The sequence below is a fragment of the Hylobates moloch genome, unplaced genomic scaffold (assembly GCF_009828535.3).
Source record: "Hylobates moloch isolate HMO894 unplaced genomic scaffold, HMol_V3 SCAFFOLD_18, whole genome shotgun sequence".
NCBI lineage: Eukaryota > Metazoa > Chordata > Mammalia > Primates > Hylobatidae > Hylobates > Hylobates moloch.
Window position 1 is genome coordinate 40,016,670 of NW_026652293.1, and position 24,517 is coordinate 40,041,186.

Here is a 24,517-nt window from a genome sequence, read left to right on the forward strand (position 1 = left end):
GCTGTTTAGGATGGCTGAGGTGGGGAAGAAGGGGCACAGCGAGTGAGAAGGGTGGAGGTTATAGAAGATACTGCATGTCTGGACTTTCTCCTATAAGCAATGTAGACTCCCTGAAATAGTCTAAACAGGGAATGACAGGGGAGTTATATTTTAGAAAAGTTACTTTGGTAATTGTGCAGATGATAGATTTAGGAAGGCAAAGGGGAAAACAGGAAAATGGAGCCTGGGGCAGGGAGACAGTTAAGCTATTGCAGCGATCTGAATGAAAAAATGTGGAGGGCCAATTTATGGCAAGAAATTCTAATTATTAATGTTGGCATTCCAGTATTCTTAGCCATTAAGTTCTATTCTCATTAAAGCCAGACCACAGGAAAGCAACATAACTGTGCCATGCTAGCTTAGTATTCAAAGGAAATGCCTTTAATAGCTTATTTAATGTTCTTTGCTTGGCTTTCCTTGAAAGTTCAATGAAAAATAGCCACTGAAGAACTTTTCTATATTTTATGTAAAACTACATCTAATGGGAGTCCTTTATAAGAGGATATACACAGAGAATTCCTTACAAAACATAACCAGAAAAATATGGTCTCTTTGAACAAATTTATCTTGTTTCCTTTTATTAGAAATGCAAACTATATAGCCCTTTTTGCCTTGGCAACCAGGAAGCTCAGGGCTAAACTTAAGGCATAACTCTTGGTTCAGGCTCCTGCTATAACAATTTTTTTCCACATGGTTTCTGGCCTCTTTCTACATTTAATATTATCTATTGTTTTAAAATGGAAAGCCACTTGAAATCATCTTGGAAATGGAAAGAATACACGTTAGAAAAAAAAAAACATTTCCCTGAAGTACTCTGGCAAACAAAATGAGAAGCCTATATGTTCTGATGGGGCTGTAAGATCTTCAGGGAAAATGACTATATACTTTTTAATCTCTAGTGCCTACCACAGTGTCTGGCTAACAGAAGATACTAAAAAACTGCTGAATTGGGCTACTGACTTAGAAACAGCCATACAAATACATGCGACATGGATTCATCCAAGTATCATAATTCAATTAGATCTAGCCCCAAAGGCCAACTCCACTGTCCATCATTCTCCTATTATTGATACTTTTCTGAGTTTTTAAAGGTTTTGATTTCCTTGGCATCCTCTAATGAAATGCAAATACCCCAAGCCAGTATCAAATCCTAGAGTTGAAAGATTCTATGGTTATCAGTTGATGCCTTAGTTTGAAAGCAAGGATTTTCAGAAGTTGACAAAAGAGGGCTGGGCACGGTGGCTCACACCTATAATTCCAACACTTTGGGAGGCCAAGGCAGGAGGATCACTTGAAGCCAGGAGTTCAGAGACCACCCTGGGCAACATAGTGAGACCTTGTCTTTAAAAAAAATATATTTTTTAAATCAGCCGCGTGTGGTGGCAGATGCCTACAGTCCTAGCTACTTCAAAGGCTGAGGCAGGAGAATTGCTTGAGCTCAGGACTTCGAGGTTGCAGTGAGTTATGATCACTGCACTCACCCTGGGTAATAGAAAGAGACTCTGTCTCTATTGGAGAAAAAAAAAAAATAAACATCTGGAGGGAGCATGGAAAAGAGGAAAAGATCAGGAATGAAGCAAGTTCGGAAGCACAGGTGGAGGCTTCCGAGAAAACTTTACTCTGACTTCACAAACTTTTGACGGCTGGTTTATCTTGATAAAGTTTTTTGGAATAAAAAATGTATTGTATCCCAATTTTTACACTGCTCTTTCTATGATTTTGAAGATGTTTACCCTGAAGGGGTACAGAACTTACAGTCAGTACCATTGCATCACATTATCTACCTACCTATCTATTGAAATGAATCAGTCATTGATTTTGGTTTCTTGCTCTTTCTAACACACTCATTTTATTTTCCCAGAAACACTTCAGGGAAGCAGGAAAGTATCTGTAAGATCTACACAAAAAGTGAGGATGAATAGTCTCCTAAGGAGTGATGCACTATCTCTTCTTGTATGTGGAATTTTTTCTTGTATTTCTAGCAATTATATCTAAAAAATAAGGTAAAAGTATTACCTTAATTCCAAATATCTTAATTCCTACTCTGTGTAATTATGGCCTAGAAGTCTTACTTAGCATTCCTAAGACTGCAAAATGCCTTAACTTTCCTGAGTGCTCACAGGACCCTGAACTGAAAATTCCCACTTCTCAGTCTCTACCGCTAGATTGTAAAGCCCCTCTTATTGACTTTACACCCATGGTGCCGAGGACGGTGTCCTTGTTTCTTACTAATAATGTTTGCTGCGGAATGGGAAGAGTTAGATGCTGTCATTCAAGGAACTCACTGTCTAGATGGGGAGGCTGCACACGCGCTGGCCTCAAAGATGGTAAGAATAACCCAAGATGGCAAACACTAAGTGCCAGGGAGGAATAGAGATGCTAGAAACTCCTTTTTTAGGACCTCATATTCTATTGTTCCTTACTAAAAGAGTCAGTCCTGTTCTCAAGAGGATTCTGTGTGAAAAGAGCATATTTTTAAAGTTCCAACAGACCTTAGTGTGAAAGGAGACTCCTCTATTCACTAGGACTGCGACTCTGGGCAAGTTACTTAACTTCTCTGAGCTTTGTGTTGCTCCACTGTTCAAATGGCAACACTGTGTATGTTGTAAAATTATTGTGAAGAATAAATCAGAACAGGTATACAACTCACCTAATATGGTGCCTGCCACACAGAAAATGACCCATTAATATTGGCACAGCAGGAAGACATAATGATCGGTGAACATTTCTATATATAAATCTGAGATATTCTTCTGGGCACACTTTCTAACCTGTACATCGTTAATTCTGCTGAATCTATGTATTTAAAGAATTTTAAAAATCATCCTAGGAAGAGCCTAATGAGAGTAAAACAAACATATTACCGGGTTATTAACCACTGATGCAGGTTATAATTAGCTCCTTATCAGGGTTAGTTATTTGCAGAATATGAGAACGACACTGGCCTTTTAAATGACATTCGTAATGAGCTTTCCTCTCAGAGAGTCACAAAAGATAATAAAACATAGCTGGAGAATTGTGTGAAAACATAAAAAGGGGGAAACACTGTTTGGGAGGTACATGGTACATGGAGGGCACACACATGAAAAACAAACAGCCCATAAACTTTTAAATTAATCACTGCCCACAAGTATTTGCAAAGCTTTTTCATGTTGACTGAGTGCAGTTACACACAATGTCTCTCCCATCAGCAAACATTCAAAATCCTCAAAATGTATTAACACCCAAATGTATTCACAATCTCTATCTTCTAATATAAACACACTTTGGATGTGTGACTTTTTTGTCCCTCTGAGGAGCTGATACTACAGGGAACTAAAGGGAACATTTGAACAACACGAAAGATGATGGTAGGATTTGGTAGTTATATTAAGGGAATACCTGTTTAACTGTCTTCAAGGTATTAGTGATGACTAAGTTGATTTTTTTTTTAAAGTAGTGATGTTTAAAATATATAAAGGCAAGGCAAGAACGAGTGTGCACCAAGGAAGATTTCTATAATTTGGGCATTGTTTTAAATCATGAGACTCAGGTACTTGCTTTAGGAGGAATATACCTTCGTCAGACATTTTTCTGCAAAGTACACAAACATTAAAGATCGTTCTGTACCATTCTATTCTTTGTTGTCACAGTCCAGTGCTAAAGCCAATTTGTAAAAGAATACTGTGGGTTTAATGCCTAATCCCTTTCTTTCTGGTACAGGTTATCTAGAGACAACACGATCTTGCAAAAATGCTTCATTTTGATTTTGGCTTTGTGACGTTAAAGGGAGCAAGAACCCCAGAATCATTATCAGGTTACACTACTCTAGCTTTACTGTTTTTAAGGTCTCTCAATACAATGGGGTCTGTGGTCTGGCCCCACCCTCACTTGAGCTTATGCAAGTGACTGCTTCCATTTGTATAACCTCACACCAGGGTATCAAATGGGTTTCATCTTTTAGGACAACTCCAGTAAACTGGATATTGAGAGCTTTGGGGGCTCAGTGGGAAAAGAGCTGGCACTGAGCTGTAATGTCTGCTGTGGGCATGACACTGGGACTGTCACCAGTGTTCACTTCCTGCCAAACAAGCCAAAACATATGCCCTTTGCTGCGGTCCAGCCTTGTCCTTCATTTCCTGAGAACATGTTATGTTCATCATCCATCCTTCCTCCATGCCTTTGCTCATTTTTCACCCCACCCAGAATTCCATTCCTTTTCCTTTCTATCTCGCCAACCCTAGCCAACATTTAGAGCTGGAAACAAGGTATTCTTTTTGGATAAAGCTCTCTTTAACTATTTTTGGCCTGTGTCACACAATTTAGTTCACAGTTTTTTACTGTGTGTGTGTGTGTGTGTGTGTGTGTATTTAACCTTGCTACATGCATATTTGCTTTATCTCCCCAACGAGACCAATAGTCTGTTGGGGCTGAACCCACTACTTTGGTATCTTCTATTACTAAAGGTGCATTGCTAAATGCATAGTGGGCCCAGAGTTAAAATCAAGGTGTGCAACCATGTAGCATAACTTCTTCAAGAGCTGCCAATCAAATTACCTCGTAGAGGATGTGCTGGGTAAAGACCTCCTCATTGCTCCTGGACTCATGCTGTAGTATGAAGAACTTTCCAAATCTGAGAGAGAAAAATTTGGGCCAGTTCCTGCAGCTATTGGTGCTAGAATTAAGAAAACAAACGAAAATCAGTTAAATTCTGTGGATAAAAAATCAATGACAGCATACTTCAGTGTTGCATTTAGCACATTTTCGTTTTGCATTTATATGTAAGCTAATCGAAAATAATCAGTAATAAACTATGACTCCAAAGGAATATTGACTAAAAATAGTCTATACAGGAAAGGCATATTTTTTCTAATATATTTTTCATCTTTTCTCTTTATGTAATAGTAAATTGGTCACCAAGGCTGCAACATTCTTGGATGCTTTTAACAAAAATACTTCCCCATATTTTGGTCTTAAACTTTTCTGGAATGACCAGCCAAAACACTCTTTAGACTTTTCTAACTTTATCTGATCCTGATAGCTTCTACTCATCTGTATTTTGGAATTCTGTTTTGAACTTTGGTGAGAACAAAGTCATCTTTCTAAGCTGTCCATTCCCAGTTGCTTATAATATGAAATGTGTGGTTTCTCTTTACTATGAATCACCTCTCCATCTTGCATACACCTTAACTGAATATTTGTCCAACCTTGTAATTTAAGGCAGGCCCATAGTTTTTATGAATAAAGTTTTACGGGAGCATAGCCATGGCCTTTCATTTCTATATTGTCTATGACTGCTGCCACATTACACCATCAGAGGCGAGTAGCTGCAACAGAGACCATATGGCCCACAAAGCCTAACATATTTATTAGCTGGCCTTTTATAAAAGAATTTTCTGACCTTTGAATTAATTTTGATTATTTGTGATTTTCAGAAATGACCCTTGTGTGAGACTGATTCCTTGCATTTTCTGTCTTTGAATCTTTAGATACCTTTTTGACAGTAGTTTAATACAGGTTTTCCAATGGACAAATAACAAGTACCAATTTTATAAAACAACTCCGTAAAATTAGTGGTGTAAATTATTAGTGCAAATAATCTTTTTGAAAGGCTATCATGAACCAGGGACATTTATACATCCAATGAAATGTGTGGTTTCTCTTTACTCTGAATCACCTCTCCATCTGCATACACCTTAACTGAGTATTTGTCCAACCTTGTAATTTAAGGCAGGCCCATAGTTTTTATGAATAAAGTTTTACTCTCAGTAAGAATGCTTACTGAGAGTCTGCTACTGCCAAGAACTATGCTGAGTGAGGAAGGCACTTAGATGAAAGACATAGTCCCTACCCTTAAGCGGAAAGGAAAGTCTGACAGATTAATTTTTTAAAAGTCTGAGAAGTCATCTGATAGAGCTACAGGTGCTCAACTTACAATGAGGCTATGTCTTGATAAACTCATCGTAAGTTAAAAATATCATCAGCTGAAAATGTACTTAATATGCCTATTTTATAATAAAGTGTTGAATATCTCATGTAACTGATTGAATATTGTACTGAAAGTGAAAAACATAATAAGTGTATGGCTACTTCAAGTATGATTTCTACTGAACACATGTCACTTTCCCACCATCGTAAAGCTGAAAATTTTAAGTGGAATCATTGTAAACTGGGAACCATCTGCATTCCTAAATTGAAGCGGCTGCAAAGAAGTGGGTTATCTAACCCAACCTGGGGATAAGAAGTTCAAGGGAACGGCCTCAGAAAATGTGAAGCCTGGAAACAATGTTAAAAGGACAAGGAGGAATTATGCAACTGAAAGGGATGGAGGACTTCTAGGTAGAGGAAAGAGCATCAAGAGAGCAGAAAATGTTTACTGGATTTCTGATAGCTTGGTATGATGACATAGTGTAGAATACACGGGAAAGAGGAAGGATGGTTAAGGTCAGGTTATGAAGGATCTGGTAGGTTTTTCTTTCTTTTTTTTAGAGACAAGAGCTCACTTTGCCACACAGGCTAAGTGAAGATGCAGAAGTGTAATCATAGCTTACTGTAGCCTCCAGCTCCTGGGCTCAAGCAATCTTCCTGCCTCAGCCTCTGGAATAGCTGGGACCACGGGCGTGCTATGCCACACCCGGGTAATTTTTTTTAAATTTCTTTTGTAGAGATGGGGTCTTACCATAATGCCCAGGCTGGTATTGAACTTCTAGTCTAAAGTGATCCTCCTGCCTTTGCCTCCCAAAGCACTGGGATTACAAGCATGAGCCAACATGTGCCCGGTGGGATCTGGCAGGTTTCTTTAAGGAACATAAATTTGAATTCAGCAGATTCCCAAGTTTATAAGCTATTAAAGCATTTACCTCACCCCACTATAACTGGGGATTATATTGTCAGCATCTAATATAGTCCCTAACACCAGGAGGCAGTCAGTAAACACTGACCAATGGAATGGGTTGCTGCACTGAGTTATATTCAATAGTCAAAGAATGGCCAGCAAAGTATGGGAATGCTATCATCAAATTTGCATTTATCACCTAGAAAGATCAGTCTGTCATGAGGGTAGGCAGGGAGGTGAAAGGGTGGGGGGCACTTGAAGAATATAATAGGCAAACCAGAGAGTCCACTGGGGCATTTATGCAAGGTATAGTGGGGATGGGGTCTAAACTCAAAGGATGGAAAGGAGGAGCCTGATGTAAGTTATTCAGGAGTTAGAATCAAGATGTACTGACTGGCTGGGCACATGTGTGGTGGCTCACACCTGTAATCACAGCACTTTGGGAAGCTGAGGTGGGAGGATTGCTTGAGACCAAAAGTTCAAGACCAGCCTGAGCAACATAGTGAGACTGTGTCTCCACAGAAAAAAAAAACATTTTTTTAAAAATTAAATTAGCTAGGTGTAGTGACACATGCCTGTAGTCCCAGCTACTTAGGAGGCTGAGACGGGAGGATCACTTGAGCCCAGGAGTTTGAGGTGCAGTTAACTGTGATCATGCCACTACAACTCCAGCCTGGGCAATGGAGTGAGACCCCATCTCAAATAAAAATCTTGGAAAATAAATAAATAGAAAGAAGACATGCTGACTTCTTGACTATTGTAATAATGGGAACGGGAGAGTATGGGATAACTCCCACGATCAGCGCTTGGGAAACCAGGTGAATTGAGGTGCCATAATGGAACTATGGAATCAAGGGACGGTATGAGGAAATATAACAATTTCTAAGAATAAATACTTAGTTATTTGATTAATAGCAATGAATAAACCTTAATCACAACTGTCAGTATACAAAAACAGTCACTGCTAAAAAAAATGGAAGACTGAAATTCGCATCTACTTTCTGAAATTCAAACACATCTCTCAGTAACAGGCTCTAAGGGAGGAAGAGCCTTTCGTTTAAAAAAATGGTGAGGCTTGACAATAAGTGTAAACAGGGCTCTAATTAATAATTCTGACAGTCATTCCCTAATTTGCTTTTTATATTAAATTTATTTGCATAATCTCCCCTTTTATTTCATGATTTTTATGTATGAAATAGGCTATGGAGGAAGGGTGGGGGAGATTACTCAAATACGAGCCTAGATCACTCATCCTCACTCCCAGCAAGCTGACATACAGTAGGTACTTAATGCTTTGTGCCTTCCTGGAGATTAGAGATTCACACCTCTCATTAACTAAAGAAGAGTTATAAGGCTGATCAGTGTCATAGGTCTGGATTTAGATATTTTTCACAAATGTCAGAAGAGAGATAAAGCCTCAACTGGGTGGAGAAGCTGTTTCATTCCTGAGCATGGTGGACACTGTCTGGCCCTCACTCCCTCGCTCTTGGAAGGAGAGGAATACAGAGCAAAGTGTGAATGTGAGGGACTTGATCAGACAGAGAGAAGAAGAGGCCTCCTAGCTCGTGGTGAACATCTAGCTGCACTTATATTTAATACTTTATCTATCCTAGAAAAATGTCTTTTGCCTTATCTTTTTTAAATGTCAAGAGAGCCAGAATAGGGGAAGAAAAGCCTGTGTAAACATGGTGTGCCCACCTTCCAGACATTAAAAAATAATTAAGCCCACATAAACAGGCTTAGCTTGGCCATATATATACTTCCTGTGAACCACTTAAGTACACTGTAATTGTAATGTGGCAAATGGCACCAGGTGGCCTGGCACTTCCCAAAAGTGTCTATCAGACTTCTGATGAGTAATTTGAGAGCTTGGCAAACTGGTTATGTGTGTCTTGAATTTTAAAACATCACTAAGTTTCTGAAATGAGAATGGGTTTCACAGCCTTAGTTAAATAATCCTAGTAATTCACAGACCCAAACTCGGCCTTCTTCAAGAGTCTTATAAAGGAACATCCCCCTGCAACTGCCTGTAGGTATGAATCACATGGACAGTTGGCTTATTGGGTTGGATTCTGACTCAGTGACACTGTCACAGCCAAAGAGAAAGCTTCACACTTGAGGGGAGCAGTCGTTGTCAAAGTATCACTGCACTGGGTTGGGTATTCTCAGTACCTCTAATCTGGAGAACAGAAAGAGCTTTTGACAGGTCATGAAGAACTGAAGAGGTGGGCTTTAGGCAGGCTTTTTGGAGCACCCATGATGCCATGTTTTGATAAGCACTTTATTTACTGTACTTGATTTCATTCTCAAACTTCAAAGTGCATTTGCTAGATGAGGAGAACGAAGCCTTGGAGTGAGATTAAATAACTTGTCCTCAATTACAAAAAGACAAAAAGAGAGAGTCAGGGTTAAAATGTAAGGATGTTGACCTCAAAACCTGGGCTTTTCTTACTGTGCCACACTGATTCCCACATATAGTACTTGCCTTAAACTTGAAATAATAAAAAGATACACAGTGTCTCTGTCCCCAGAAGGTTTACAACCTAAGTGGAATACTAAAATAATACCTGAATATCTAATGCAATGCCGAACATGCTAAATTTCACAGGAAAAATGCAAAGAATGTGCTAGGAAAGTTCAAACGAGTCATAGATCCCATTGGCTTGTGAGATCAGAAAAAGGTTTGATTCCAGGAAGAGTGGGCACTTAAGCTGAGCCTTCGAGGATAGTTCAGATTTAAAGAGGCACAGGAGACAGGAGAGGCTTCCTTGGCAAAGGACAAAGTATGTGCATAAGTTTGGAGATAAGAAGTAAAGTGGGCCGGGTGCGGTGGCTCACACCTGTAATCCCAGCACTTTGGGAGGCTGAGGCAGGCAGATCATGAGGTCAGGAGATCGAGACCATCCTGGCTAACACGGTGAAACTCCGTCTCTGCTAAAAATACAAAAAATTAGCCAGGCGTGGTGGCGGGCGCCTGTACTCCCAGCTACTCGGGAGGCTGAGGCAGGAGAATGGTGTGAACCCGCCGAGTGGACCAGAGAACAGATGGCAAACATATGGTTTGGCTCTGTGTCCCCATCCCAATCACAAAAAAAAAAAAAAAAAAGAGTAAAAGTAAGAGTCTGAATCATGGGGGCAGTTTCCCCCATGCTGTTCTCATGATAGTAAGTTCCCACGAGATCTGACGGTTTTATAAGGGGCTTCCCCCTTTACTGGGGACCCATTCTCTCTCCTGCTGCCCTGTGAAGAGGTGCCTTCTGCCATGATTATAAGTTTCCTGAGACCTTCCCAGCCATGTAGAACTGTGAGTCAATTAAACCTCTTTTCTTTACAGATCGCCCAGTCTCGGGTATTTCTTCATAGCAGCATGAGAACGGACTAACACAGCAACCATATTCAGAATGCATGGAAGGGGGCTAAGATTCTGGAGGTGGGGAAATCAGAAGATTGATGCAAGTGTCCCAGCAGAAGGGAATGGAGGCCAAGACTCTGCTGTTGGGAAAGAAAATAGAATTTTTACAATGGAAATTTGACACCTCCTCCAGGAGAGCAAACAGGCCTAAAAGACCTGTTCCCAATTGTGTACTTGAAAGGGCATAAATAAATGATCATATTCTTCTAACGAATATAAAATATCAATACGATATATGTAACACAGTATACTTTTTAACTAATAATGGCATTAAGTCCTTCTTTTGAAAATTAAGAAACTAATAAATGTTGTGGAGGGTTATGATTTGTCCAATGTCACATAAATTCTGGCCTGCCCAGGTTATCACATTGGGTTTCTGAGGTTAAAGACTAACCGCCTTCTGGTGTGCTACAAAAATGATGCAGCCCCTGCCAATCACATGTGGAGATGTTAGGGTAGGACTGGACCAAGCACAGCACTGCCTTTCTGTTCCATTTACTGTGAAATCCAGTTTTGCTCCATTTGTAATCGACTCTGGGCTTTATCATGCTTTGTCTCATATGTAACATTTTCTCCCTATCTAGGTTGAGATGCATTTTGAAGGTTATAAAGAGATATCATGGGGCATAAAAAATGCTAGTCTAGGATGGGGAGAGATTGTCTAGATTCCCAGTCCTGCCAGTAACCACCTGTTTACTTGATTAAGTCACTGAAACTCTTTGGGCCCCATAATTCTAATAATAATTATGGCAAAAATGAACTGCCACCACTAACCACTGCTGCCACCATCACCATCACAATCACAATTTATTAGGCATCATTTATGAACCAGAAGTTGGGCTAAGGGTTTTAAGCACATCATCCCATTTACTCCTCACCAGAAGTCCCCAACCTTTTTGGCACCAGGGACTGGTTTCATAGAAAACAATTTTGCCATGGATCAGAGTAGGGGGGTGATTTCAGAGTGAAACAGTTCCCCCTCAGATCATCAGGCATTAGACTCTCATAAGGAGCCTGCAACCTAGGTCCTTCGCACGTGCAGTTCACAATAGGGTTTGTGTTCCTAAGAGAATCTAACGCTACCACTGATCTGACAGGCGGCAGAGTTCAGGGAGCAATGCTCACTCACCCGCCACTCCCCTCCTGCTGTGCAGTCCTGTTCCTAACAGGCCACTGACTGGTACTAGTCTGCAGCCCGAGCGCTGGGGAATCCTGATCCTCACCATACCACCAGGAAGGAACTGAGGCACAAAGAGGTTAAATAACTCTCCCAGGTCATGAAGTCAGAGGTAATACCCATGACCTTTAATTCTACAGGTCCTAGAGCTCCCTTTGACCACAGTTTTGTGTACACAGTTGATCATCAATAAATATGCTTTGAATTAAGGAGAGTGAATAATTACCCTCCCTATTCGCCCCCTCTAAACTTTAAACAATACTAAATGGAACTCAGAATTCTATAAATACATATAAATCGTGTGGAGGGGCTCCTCAATTTTCTTAAGTAGTATTGTAATTAGCGAATCCGAAGTATTTTGCTCTATTGAGGAGTTTTTCTCAAAAGGTTAACTTTTGGAAATTGTCTCTTCAGATACTACTTCCAAGTCATTCATCCTCTACCCCTGCCTCTTTCCTGTCATAAGTAGAATGTAGTCTTTGTGTCACTTCTTAATAAATGGTTTGCTATTAAGGAATCATTATAGTAATGTAGGCTACTGGAAGAAAGGGGTTATTTTAGTAGCCAACCCTCTTAATGACCTGCTCTTCTGTACACATTAGTAGTTGGATAAGGTTGTGGTTATTGAACTTCTGCCATCCACCAGAGACAAGCTGCTCAGGCTTGCATTGTTGGAAGGAGAGGATGATGGAAAAAATTTCTATACAAATTTTTGAGCTACTCTGCCTGAGAGATTACAGTGTGCTAAGTTTCCAACTTGTTCAACAGAAGTCAGCAGGCAGCATTAACGACATGACTAGTTTGTCCAGCCTATGGTTAATAGTACATATCCTCGGAGAGGCTGTATTCAATGGAATTCAACAATATTTATGGAGCACTTTTAGTGAGTCAGGCATCATTCCAGATGCTTGAGAAACATCAGTGGACAAGATATAGAAAACCCCTGCCCTTGTGGGGCTTACATTTCAGAGACTGACCATTATTGTCCCTTCTTCACATCTATATGGCCACTGAGGAATACAAAAGAATGGCAATAAGTACCCCAACTCAATTTCCAACTTATAACTATGAAAAAATGGAGAGACACTTTTCTTCTGATTACATGATCTAAAACACTCAGTGAGACTTTGGGAACTTGTACTTTAAGACCGGGGGGGAATAAGTCCAATAGCAGCACACAGTTCTATGGACCCAGCACAATTTAGTGTTGTTTTGCATTCCAGTGGCAAAGATCTTGTAAGAAAGTTCATGTCACTGGCACAAAGGGACTGAACATGGGAAAATACTTGTTCTTCTTTCTATCAAAGGCACAGTTGTAAAACGCACAATGCTATGAAAACTCAAGCAAATCTGGAATCATCGTTAAAGGGAATTAACTTGGAAAGTAATTTATGGCAAGAAAATTCAACTCCTTTGTTATCTCCCTTTTACCGTAATATGCTTCCTGAACACTGTCTATGAGAAAGGGCTTTTAGAAAGAAAAAAAAAATAAGTATAGTAAAAATTAGCTCATTTTATCAATTTGTGCTCTCTGCCAGAGTTTCCTGACCGTGGCTACGAGAGGCTGTAAAACTGATGAATTTGCATGGAAAAAGAAACCAGTGTAAGTAATTTGTGTAAGAGGTAACACGAACATAGACTGCTATAATTCAGACACCCTGCAGATAGCAGACTGCTGCAGTGTGAGCAGTTATGGGTTAGAAAAATGACCACACTGCAGTCAGTCTGACTTGAATGGAGATCAATCATAAAGGTACTTTCTCTGCAGCTTCTACGCCACAGTCTTCAGTAACTCCTTTGCCAAGCAGATTTCTGGTCTGTAAACCCTGTGCTGATCTCCTGTTTTCTACTTTTCCTTTCTAAAAGGTCTGACCAAATGCAGGCTAAGAGTATGGTTTTCCAAACGGGAACATTAGAAAAAGGCAATGAACTAAAACAAGGATTTCCCTCTATGTGAAAATGAGCTTGCCTGCTATTAAAAGATTTAAGCAATGCTTTTATGAAATGTATTATTAGGTGCCAAAAGCCAGTAGAATATTTTTTAACCCCATGAAAGGCATCTGCTAACACACACAGAGCCCTATTTTCACACATCCCTGTCTTGTGGACACACACTAAGGAATATATATACATGGTGGCAGCAGGAGAAAAGGGAGGTGAATAGAGGAATTTTTATTTTTCAAAAAATGTTTCTGTTTCATTAAAATAGGAAAAATTAACCAATACATTTTCCCATCCCAATCTAAATCAGGAAGATAGTTTATCTTTGACAGATAATTACTGTGAGTTTAATTTGTAAATTAAGTATATTCGGGCATTTTATTGCCATAAAATAAGCTCAGTCTTAGACCTCAAGAAACTTTGATATATACTCTGTAGAGGAAAAGGCTGTCTCCTACTTATTTTTGTATTCTCCTCAGTACACAGTGCAGGGTGCTTCATATATTACATATGCACCAAATGCTTACTGAGTTGAACTAAAATTACATGAGCTTGTTAATGAAAAATAGCTAAGAGCTAATATTTACTGAGCATTTATTACATGGCAGGCAATGTGCTAGGTATTTTACCTGAATTATCTCATTTAATCTTTGCATTATCCCTATGGAATATGTATTTATATTATCCTCATTTAGAAATGAGAAACTACGCTGTGAGTTAAGTAACATGGTCAAGATCATGTAACTAAATAAGTGACAGAGGAAGGGCTTGAATGTAGGTATTTCCTAGATATCTGTTCAAAGAAACAGGAGTGAAATTCACATTTCTAGTGCTGCTGTTTTTCCTTTGTCATCAGTGATGAAGGAGATAAATTCAACACGTTTAAATAGAAGAATAATTATCGCCTACACTTATGTGGCAAAACTTCTATCTCATCATTCTCCTTCTCGCCTCTCTGCTTTTGCAGGTCTTAAACTTTATAAGTGTCAGCAAGAGTTTCATTGGATGAAGGGCCCTGTCACTTGGTCTAACAGAGCAGTCCACAGAGGGGTTAGCAATGCTGACTGATCTGCATTAGTGCCTTCTGCTTTGGGGACTGAAATTGATTTTCTGCATTTTAGAGTATCATCATGTCTTAGCTTTGGTTGAGGTCAAATGTGGCACCCGCTTAGTATCTGATACAGCCTCAGTCATGGGATTAAGTCTTCTCTGACAGGGGTGGGATCTGATGGCCTAAGAAGTCTTTTTACCACAGTGATCTACAAACCAGGGAAGGGCTAAGCTAAACATACACCCTACAACCAATAGTGCACTGGGACTACTTGACCATTAGTTGTTAGGAAACCAAACTATATCAACAGAGTCCCATCCCAACAACTGACTAATTCAGCTGTTTACAAAAAAAATATAGTTTTCAATATTTCCACCAATAACTTTCATTTTTTTTTTCTCCTCCACCTAGTGAAAAATCCTGGGTATTAACATGTACTCATATTAACCACACACTGGATTAGTTCAGTGCCAGTATTTGACCTACGTGTGGTTTTGCTGAATGTGGACTCCACCAGCCCCATTCTAGACATGCTAAGATGGTCACTACCAACAGCCCTTCTACTTGGCAAGAGTTAGCTATGATAATGTACTCCAGCCGAATCTCAATAATATTTGTGGCCCCGACTGCAGGGCAATATAGGATTTCTCCCAAGCTTTTGGAAGTCACAAAAACCCCTTCTAGTTTTTCAGTGTTACTACTGGATATGAATATCCACCATTAAAAAGTTGAGGCTATGCGTGCATAAATAAAGGTTTATTAAAAAGCACATTAGTAGCTGCGCACACTGGCTCATGCCTGTAATCCAGGCACTTTGGGAGGCCAAGGCAGGCAGATCTCTTGAGCCCAGGAGTTCGAGATGAGCCTGGGCAACATGGCAAAACCCTATCTCTGCAAAAAATACAAAAATTAGTTGGGTGTGGCAACACGTGCCTGTGGTCCCGGCTACTGGGAAGGCTGAGGTGGGAGGATCTCCGGGGCCTGGAAGGTGGAGGTTGCAGGGAGCCATGATTGTATCACTACACTCCAGCCCGGACAACAGAGTGAGACTCTGTCTCAAGAAAACCCAAACGAACCACATTGTCAGTAACGACCTGTAGCACGCTTTTGCCATTCATAGGGAATTTTTGCTCATAATATGAGTGAAAGCAAAATTTAAAAATACTGTAAAACTAAGTACCACTTTTAAGAATGCTGGTACAGATAACCCAGGTGTGGTTTGCCACTTAAAAAGTTGTTAATGTGTCAGCGTTAGATTGAGAATTTTAAAACATTCTGCTATCCGTGAGATATCCTAGGAGAAAGATTTCTAGAATAATGCAGAAACACAGGCTCTGGCTGAAAATTTGAGGAATAAGAATTTTCTGGTTTCCTAAAACAGAGGAATGGGGTCTAATATTTGCATGCTCTTATTCTATTGGAATTACTAACTCCGTAAGGGTCACTAGAGTGATTCTTCTAATAAACTGGTTGTTAGAACATGAATTCTAAAATTGGCCCTTCTTAATTTATACACGCACACACACATGCATTTTCAATAAATTTACTGAAAGTGGTCAGCTCCAAGATTGGCTCTGAGCACACAGTGAGGAAAGATCAGGGGCTGAGGCTCTGTTCAATAATCGTGGTGGTTATCATTGTTGAGCATCTACTATGTGGCAGACACTAGACTATCTGTCACTTAACCCTCATTACACTCCTGAGAGGTATTCCTATTTCCAGTACTTGGACTTAGGCTCAGCATGCAGTTAGGACTTCATAAACATTTGCTGAATGAATAAATGATTGTAACCTAGAAGAAAACACAGCCAAGAGGGGTTAAATATTGCCCAAAGCTATAGAGTTGATAAGTTGCAAAGCTCGATTCCCCAACTCTATATCCTGTACTGTTTTACAGTATCACGCTGCCATCTGGAATATAGGTTTTATACTTGACACATAGAAAGCATAACTGATGAATGACATAGAAACAGATGAACATACGAATAGAGATAATGACAACACATTAGTATGTACATCAAGGTGTATGTTGTGCTTCTCCCCAGTTCAAATATTTATAATAAGAGTATTCATCGTCTGGTAAATTTATCAGAAGCTTCAGCTGAGAACAGAGATCAAAAGGGCCCCAAAATCTGCCATGAGAACTCTAACTGCCAGCTCTAACCAGGAAGACTGTAGGAGTATGCATGTTAGAGAAAGGACTAGACCTTCAGGCAGAGCATTGACTGAAGGATACACTAATGTCATAAGCTTATTCCTGCCATAGTTCTAATTTCAACAGCTCAGTGGTCCATGACAACTGCCAGGGCACATATCGAACACAAAGTATATGCACCTTTTAATTTGTAGGGCTGAGTCAGCTGAGGACAGAGTCAGTCTAAGGGTGGGGACACTCTCACCTTACATGGCTTCATTAGGTGAGGAGGGTAGGATAGGAAAAAATCAAGCTTGGCCACCCATACTGCGAGCTAGGATTCAGAAGAAAGGGTAGTTTGATGAAAATTTCTATTACTGCCAGTGCATTGCACTTGCTGCCAGCTTTAGTACCCAAATATTCACCCCAAATATGTCAAGAAAATTAAAAGGAAAAAATCATACAACAAAACATCCTCCTGAACTAATTCAATTTCAATATTTATTTTGAAAATTTATTGAATTATAGTAGAGGAAGCTGGCTGAATTAAGCCAGTCAGACTGTTATTTTTCTTCCTAAGAGTATGGCAATATTTATTATTTTACCTCTCTATGAGGGGTTGATTAAAACTAGAAATGTAACATTTGCAAAGTCATAATATATTCAGAAGAAGGTGGTTCAGATAGGCAAAATAAAAATATATAGGGGCCAATCAGAATTTTCTCTTCCATAACTTAGATTTTCTTTAAAAACTGCATTTGCAAATAGACATTATGATTTTTTAAAGGGCCACCCACTCTTTTGTCTGCTCCACACTCTACCCTCACCCTAGAAGAGGTGCCATTGACTTCTACAGATGTAAAATGTGTGATGTTCATTTTAAAATTACTAGTAGAACCTGCTATTGCCCATCTAATTATGCCGAGTTCCATTTATAAACATAGCTAACCACTAAGTTTATGGAGACTTTTTGTGCTGCTTTAATAGGATATTGATCGAGCACATAGTTTGAGTAGACTGCCATTGAATTGTGTAATGGCAAACAAAAGGCAAGGTCACAGCAACTGTTCACGCTAGGGCAGCAATCTATTTTTTATTATATTCTTTTTGTTTCTTCCTTTAATGCTCGAGCCCAAATGGCTTCTTTTGAAAGAAGATCTTGCTTAAGAATATACGCTATTTTAAAAATTAATTTCCATGCAATGATCACAGCTATCGTGTTACTTAACACAGGAAAACCAACAGGCCACTTGTTTAGAAAGAAAGTTTTAAATCTATCCCACTTTAATTAAGATCTAAAGTACTGCGAATGTTTAAATGGCACCCCAAATGACTGGATGTCTGGAATTTCTTATCCTACACCCATTTCCTCATTAGTCCTTCTGCGCAAGAACATTTTGTATTTTCAAGTTTGGGCTTGTTCCTACCCAAGAGTTTCATTTTCTTATTTTGCCTTGTAGCCGAGTTCATTCTGTCTTAGAAGTTCCACCATGTCAGGTTAGAATATTGCCAATAGTTCTTACTAAATTACTAGCCTGAAAATCTAAGCATCTGAATATGGGTACTTGAAGACATAACAAGGACCTAGAGACTTCAAAAAGAACTTTAGAAATAAATTGCAGTTTGGATGTTAATGACAATTCCTGTGTGAAAATATAGAAAGAGCGCACATTTCTACGGCAAAAAACAGCCACTAGGGTGCCACCTCATGCCAGGCTGAGGCATATGCCTGGTTCCATTCACTCCCACTCTCCATTGACAAACAACTCAGGAATCCTGCAGTCGACCCAGTAGCTGAGCTTTGTGGCAGAGCCAGGACAATTCAGCTGCCGGATTTTAATAGATTCTGCAGCACTGCAACAGGAACCAAAAATCAGTCTGGGTAACTGAGAGTGGTTTTCACACCCAAAGACTCTAAGGCTGGCCACAGTGTACTGAGAATCCTGGCTTTTCAAAATTCCAGGGCCATGAAGTCATCCTTAGCCACGAAGTTTACTTAACCCTTGCAGCCGGCTTGGGTGTACAAACCGCCGCGAGAAAATTAGAACCCACCAGGCCAGAGTCACAATGGCCTGTGTGTATTTGCGGTTTTCCTCTTTCCCAGTGAAGTAGTTAGGGTTTCGAAGTCATTCCACCAACTTCAAGTAAAATAGAGTCAGCAATTTGGAAGGAAATGGGCAGAAGTAGTGGATTTTTCAGGAGAACTTTCCGGGTTCATACCAGGAGTGATAGTTGAGAGCCTCAGAGCTCATACTTTGAGGAAAACACTGGTGCAAAATAAACAAAAGAGTGGGTGCTGACAGAGAGAGCTATCTAAGCAGCATCATTTAGCAGCTAGTAGAGTGGGCTCTCTTTGTAGCAACTTCAAGGGAATGAGACCAATCTAAAAATGCCTTGAGAAGGCTTTGTTTGAAAATGCAGCATCATGTAAGAGCCATTTCAACAGATGGTTCTTGTCTCTTTCCTCATAGTATTATGCTAAAACAACTTTAGTGATTCTGAACCACATTGTTAACACTTGTAAAACCCCCTTCCCCAGAGCAGAGAATACTTCTCTCTCTCTGGCACAGCGTCTAGGGGTCTGTATTTTCCTCCTCCCCTGGAACAAGGCAATAAATAATTGAGCTACTTTCAGATGGTCCTACCACATGGGGGAAAAACTAGCAAGAGAACAAATATAGATTTTTACGCTACAGTATTTTCTTTGCCATGGAAGCAGAACTTTCCATTGTTGCCTTTCATGGACTTTAGATGATAATGAAAAAAAAAAAATTAAAAGGTGGTGGGCAGGAGGCAAGGAGGAAAGCGGAGTTCACAGAAGACTGCAGCTTCAGTTGGCCAGCAGGAGTCCCTGATTCCAAGAGGTTCATGTATCTGATCAGTATAATTCAATGGCAAGCATCCTTGTTGCCTAATCCTTCACCTCTGAATTTGTGAGGCTAAGCCAGCAGCTTTCTCGTGAGTTTCTCCGCCATTGCCACCTCGGTGGTAACACTATTAAAAACAACACACTTAGCACATAGTTATTTCAGTGAATTCACATGAGGAAATACTGAAATAGCACTTCCCTCCTCTCTTACATTTAAAAGGAAGAAAATGAAAAACAAAAACTAACTGGAAACCTAGTGAAAGTAAATATTTGTACTAGCAAATTTAAAAATTGAATACTAAAGATCCAGAAAGGGAGAAAAATCTCAAGCTAAGCCATCATTAATGGGCTGTGAAATTTCCAGCCCATATAAGTAGATATAATTAGGTATATTTGCAGGGGACTGGATGGGGCTGGGATAGATAACAGAAGGTTAAGAAGAAATCTTCAAAATAGTCTGAGATTCTAGGACATTGAGACCATTAAAAACATCTAAGTGAAAGGCATAACTATGGAGAGAGTAAAAAGATCAGTGGTGGCCGGGCGCGGTGGCTCACGCCTGTAATCCCAGCACTTTAGGAGGCTGAGGCGGGCAGATCACGAGGTCAGGAGATCGAGACCATCCTGGCTAACACGGTGAAACCCCGTCTCTCCTAAAAATAAAAAAATTAGCCGGGCGAGGTGGTGGGCACCTGTAGTCCCAGCTATGCGGGAGGCTGAGGCAGGAGAATGGAGTGAACCCCGGGGGGCGGAGCCTGCAGTGAGCCGAAATCACGCCACTGCACTCCAGCCTGGGTGAAAGAGCGAGACTCCATCTCAAAAAAAAAAAAAAAAGATCAGTGGTGGGGAGTGGGAGGTAATGAACAGGTGGAGAATGGGAGATATTTAGGGTAGTAAAACTATTCCTTATGATACCATAATAGTAGCTACCTGTCACTACGCATTTGTCAAAACGCACAGAATGTACAAGAGTGAACCCTAATGTAAACTGTGGACTTTAATTAATAATTATGCATCACTATTGGCTCATGAATTTTAACAAATGTACCACACTAACAAACGATGTTAACAATAGGGGAAATTGTTTGGGAGGAGGGGTATACGGGACTCCTCTACTTTCTGTTAACTTAAAACCGTAAACCTAAAAAAACTGCCCTAAAAAAGAATAAAGCCTGTTAATTAAAAACAAACTCACACCTGAAAAGAAATCTAGGAAAAAAAATTAATTATCTTACTTGCTTTGGTTTACATGAAAATAGTTTTAACCTTTTTTTTAAAGCACAAATTAATAAGCTAAAAGTGTATCAAATCAACAAGAACTGATTACTCAATAAAAGCACAGAATCCTTGGATTCTATTTCGTTCTATAATGCAATTATAGGAGAGGTTTTGATGAAAAGGTCGGCAGTCGGCTAGCTGAGTAGAATAAAGGAAAAAGAGCAATTTGCTTAACCTCTTGGAGCATCGCAGACTCCATCTATAAAAAGGGACAGTAACACCAACCATGGGAGGATTGAATGAGATAATGTTTACAAAGTACCCAGCACAATGCCTGGTACATGGTATATGCTTGATAAATGCTAGCTACTCTAATTTTTTATATTATATGACATCACACTCCTAACAGGGCTAACATCATGTGTTTAATCACCTTATGTGCCAGTTAGCTTATTTCTTTTTTTTTTTTTTCTTTTTTTTTTGAGACGGAGTCTCGCCCTTGTCACCCAGCCTGGAGTGCAATGGCGTGATCTTGGCTCACTGCAACCTCCATCTCCCGGGTTCAAGCGATTCTCCTGCCTCAGCCTCCTGAGTAGGTGGGATTACGGGCGCCCAACACCACACCCGGCTAATTTTGTATTTTTAGTAGAGATGGGGTTTGTCCATGTTGGCCAGGCTGGTCTTGAACTCCCAACCTCAGGTGATCCACCGGCCTTGGCCTCCCAAAGTGCTGGGATTACAGGCATGAGCCACTGCGCCTGGCCAGTTAGCTTATTTCCATTCGAGGATACAGAATGTACCCCAGGTCCACTCATCTGCAAAAAGCATCCACCATAGTTCTGAAATGAGTGCTTCTCTTTTCCCACATGGGGGAACAAGGAGGAGGGCAGCCTCGCAAGGCAATGCTGAAGGATTTCAACTCCAGCATGCAGCTTGAGTGTTAAGCCTTTCAGGAGGGTGCATAGGTGAGGAAACCTGAGCTGGGGATCCTTACCCCAGCAGCCAAGGTAATCTTGTGAAATATACCCCAACAAACCTAGATTATCTCTAAGAAAAAGGGGTCTCCTGACTACAGTCGACTAGTTTGGCCTGAAGCCATGATCGAGCTGACACAGCCCAGACCCACTCTTGCCAAACAGTTTCCGTCAGCACGAGGCCATGTGTGAGTGAGTCCCAGAGCGATTACACAGCAGTGTGCAGAATCAAAAAGCATTTGAGAGCCAAAGGATGTTCATGATGCCAGGCACTGGCTAAGCAACCCCCTAAGCGGGGACAGGAAACAAGTCCAGATCCCTCTGCAAACTCAATCCCTGTCCAGCCATAATCTCTGGCAGTCTTGAAGGCAGGTTTAGAATTCATTTGGCAGCCCAGCTATCTTAGACTGACCAGCGTTCTAATCAAACTTGGAACTGATAAGCTTTGGGATATAAGACCTTAAAAGGAAAGACAGGGAGTGGAAGGAGGAGGAGAGGCTGGGGGTGATCCTGTACTGTGTGGGCCTTCTCATACAACCCCCAGGCCTGGGAACACTGATGGTAATGAGGACTAAATGTAAGAATTGAAGCATCCAGGGCAGAATAAAATGGCTAGTGCTCCAATCTTACCCTTAAAAGGATTTTCATTTCACTCTTTAAGGCTATGTTTTAGATCCCAGTGAGGGTTCAATGAATGTATTTTCCTATAATGCTACTATGACCAGTATAGTCTGATATAAATATATATATATATATTCCCCATATTACTGTTATTATTAAAATTACAAGAAAATGTGAGATATTTATTGTGTTCAAAAGTCCTAAGAAGTAAAAAAAAAAAAAAAAAAAAAAAAAAAGATATATACAGATGCAAATAACTGCCTAATCAGCTGTGCTATAACTAGGCCAGCATATATCCTCTCCAGCTTAACAAGGCAATGTAGTGTCTACTTAACTGGCTGGTACTTTAAGTACACTTCAGTACCATGGCAGCAACCTCCCCATTCCAAGTCATGACCTGCTGCTCCTAATGTCTCATTTCTTAGGGTTCCAACTCTTCTACACTGGAATACCTCAGCATCAACCTGGGAGTCCTTGATTCCCACAATTCTAACCCCGACAGTTACCTTCCCACTGTTTCCCTGTCTAGTCTCATGCTATAGATCTCTTCGAGTTCCTTTGGGCCAGTCTAAGAGTACGGATACTGGCCTTATAGAGACTTAGCTTAATGATTTATCCACTATTTGAATTTTTTGTTTGTTTGTTTTTTTGAGATGGAGTCTCACTCTGTCGCCCAGGCTGGAGTGCAGTGGTGCAATCTCGGCTCACTGCAACCTCCACCCCCCCCGGTTCGAGCAATTGTCCTGCCTCAGCCTCCTGAGTAGCTGGGACTATAGGTGTGCACCACCATGCCCAGCTAATTTTTTTTGTATTTTTAGTTGAGACGGGGTTTCACCATGTTGGCCAGGCTGGTCTCAAACTCCTGACCTCAAGTGATCCGCCCCCCTCGGCCTCTCAAAGGTGCTGGGATTATAGGCGTGAGACACCGTGCCTGGCCTCACTGTTTGACTTTGGATAAATAACTTATATAGACCCTCAATTTAACTCATCTTTGAAAATGGGGTAATTTCTTGTCTGAAAAGCTTATTGCAAGGATTAACTTATGTACCTTACAGTAAGGCCTACGATAGTTCCTGGCAGACAGTAAATGACCAGTAGTCATTAGATTCTCCCCTGTTCCCACACTGTATATCACATTCTGTGCTCTCAAGACTCTCCTAGCCTATGAGTGAGTGAAATAAGAACAGACAAAATCCAGGCTTTCGGGGCCAGGATGGCTTGACTTGTTTGACCTGACGTCGTGTCCTGAGATGGACCGGCTTACTCAGTCAATTTTACAAGCCGGTAACACAGTGCATGGGGGGTATGAACCTGAAATGAAAATATTTCTTTTTACTCCAGCTCATTCCACAAAGGGCTGATGCTGCTCAAAACCAATTTTAACCATGTACATTTTACCTGCAAGTGGTATTTTGAAGTAGGTGGAGGAGTAAAACAAAATGCAATTTTAATATTTGGTATTTATTTTTCCTTCTTCTTACTGGGACCTGGAACATCATAACCATTGTATTTATGCTTTTAAATAAGAAAAAAGAGATTCCTAAGGGAAGGCAACTGTGTGTGTGTGTGTGTGTGTGTGTGTGCGCGCATGCTAGATTATGTCATAACAAAACTACAATCAATTGAATGGGCCTTTGATCAATGGAGCAAGATGGTGACAGGTACTCTTCATTCACTGTTAGTGATTATTGACAAGCTGGTAATGATCATCCCAGACTGTGTCACTCATACTGAGGGCATTAGCATTTTTTAAAGGTCAAAAACAAATTCTTTTACAATGCAGAATTTCTTAGAAATCAGGGAAGCCTCAGAATACATGAGACCCTTAGGATTTTGGTCTTTCTTTTATGCCTCACATCAAAATAATATTTAATTTTTCCTGATTTAAATTCTTGGTTGTCAAACAAACTGTGTGTCAAAATTCTTCCAATGGGTGAATGAAAAGGAGATTCTGAAAGCTTTTTTTGGTCTCTAGGAGTCCTAGGCAGAAAGTAAGCACAAACCAAGGCAAATCTGTACCAAATCAAAGCAAAATTATACTTACTCTGTGACACTCTTACTAGCTCAGTGACACTAAAAACACCTGATGTGACAAAACTGTCCTGGAAGCCCAAATGTCCTGGGGAAACAGAAACAAAAGAAAACAAAGTGTCATAAATACAAGACATTTGACAACAGAGCTTTAAATATTAGTTTCATTATGATTAACATGTGTGGTGCCTAATCTCATTCTCTGCTCTCCTTAGGGTTTATGTGGGAGGGCACAG

The 24,517-nt window shown here is 40.3% G+C and overlaps 1 protein-coding gene across 6 annotated transcripts in view; it reads right to left on the minus strand.

Moving 5' to 3' along the window:
* The window catches only part of NFIA (nuclear factor I A), a 390,911-nt gene that overhangs the window by 107,960 nt on the left and 258,434 nt on the right, over nt 1-24,517 (minus strand). For all 6 annotated transcript variants that reach the window (XM_032136492.2, XM_032136490.2, XM_032136493.2 and 3 more), the window contains 2 exons: nt 24,295-24,369; nt 4,576-4,693 (listed from right to left, as the gene is read on the minus strand). In XM_032136492.2, the coding sequence (XP_031992383.1) occupies nt 4,576-4,693; nt 24,295-24,369 (193 nt within the window). The remainder of the gene's footprint in view (nt 1-4,575; nt 4,694-24,294; nt 24,370-24,517) is intronic.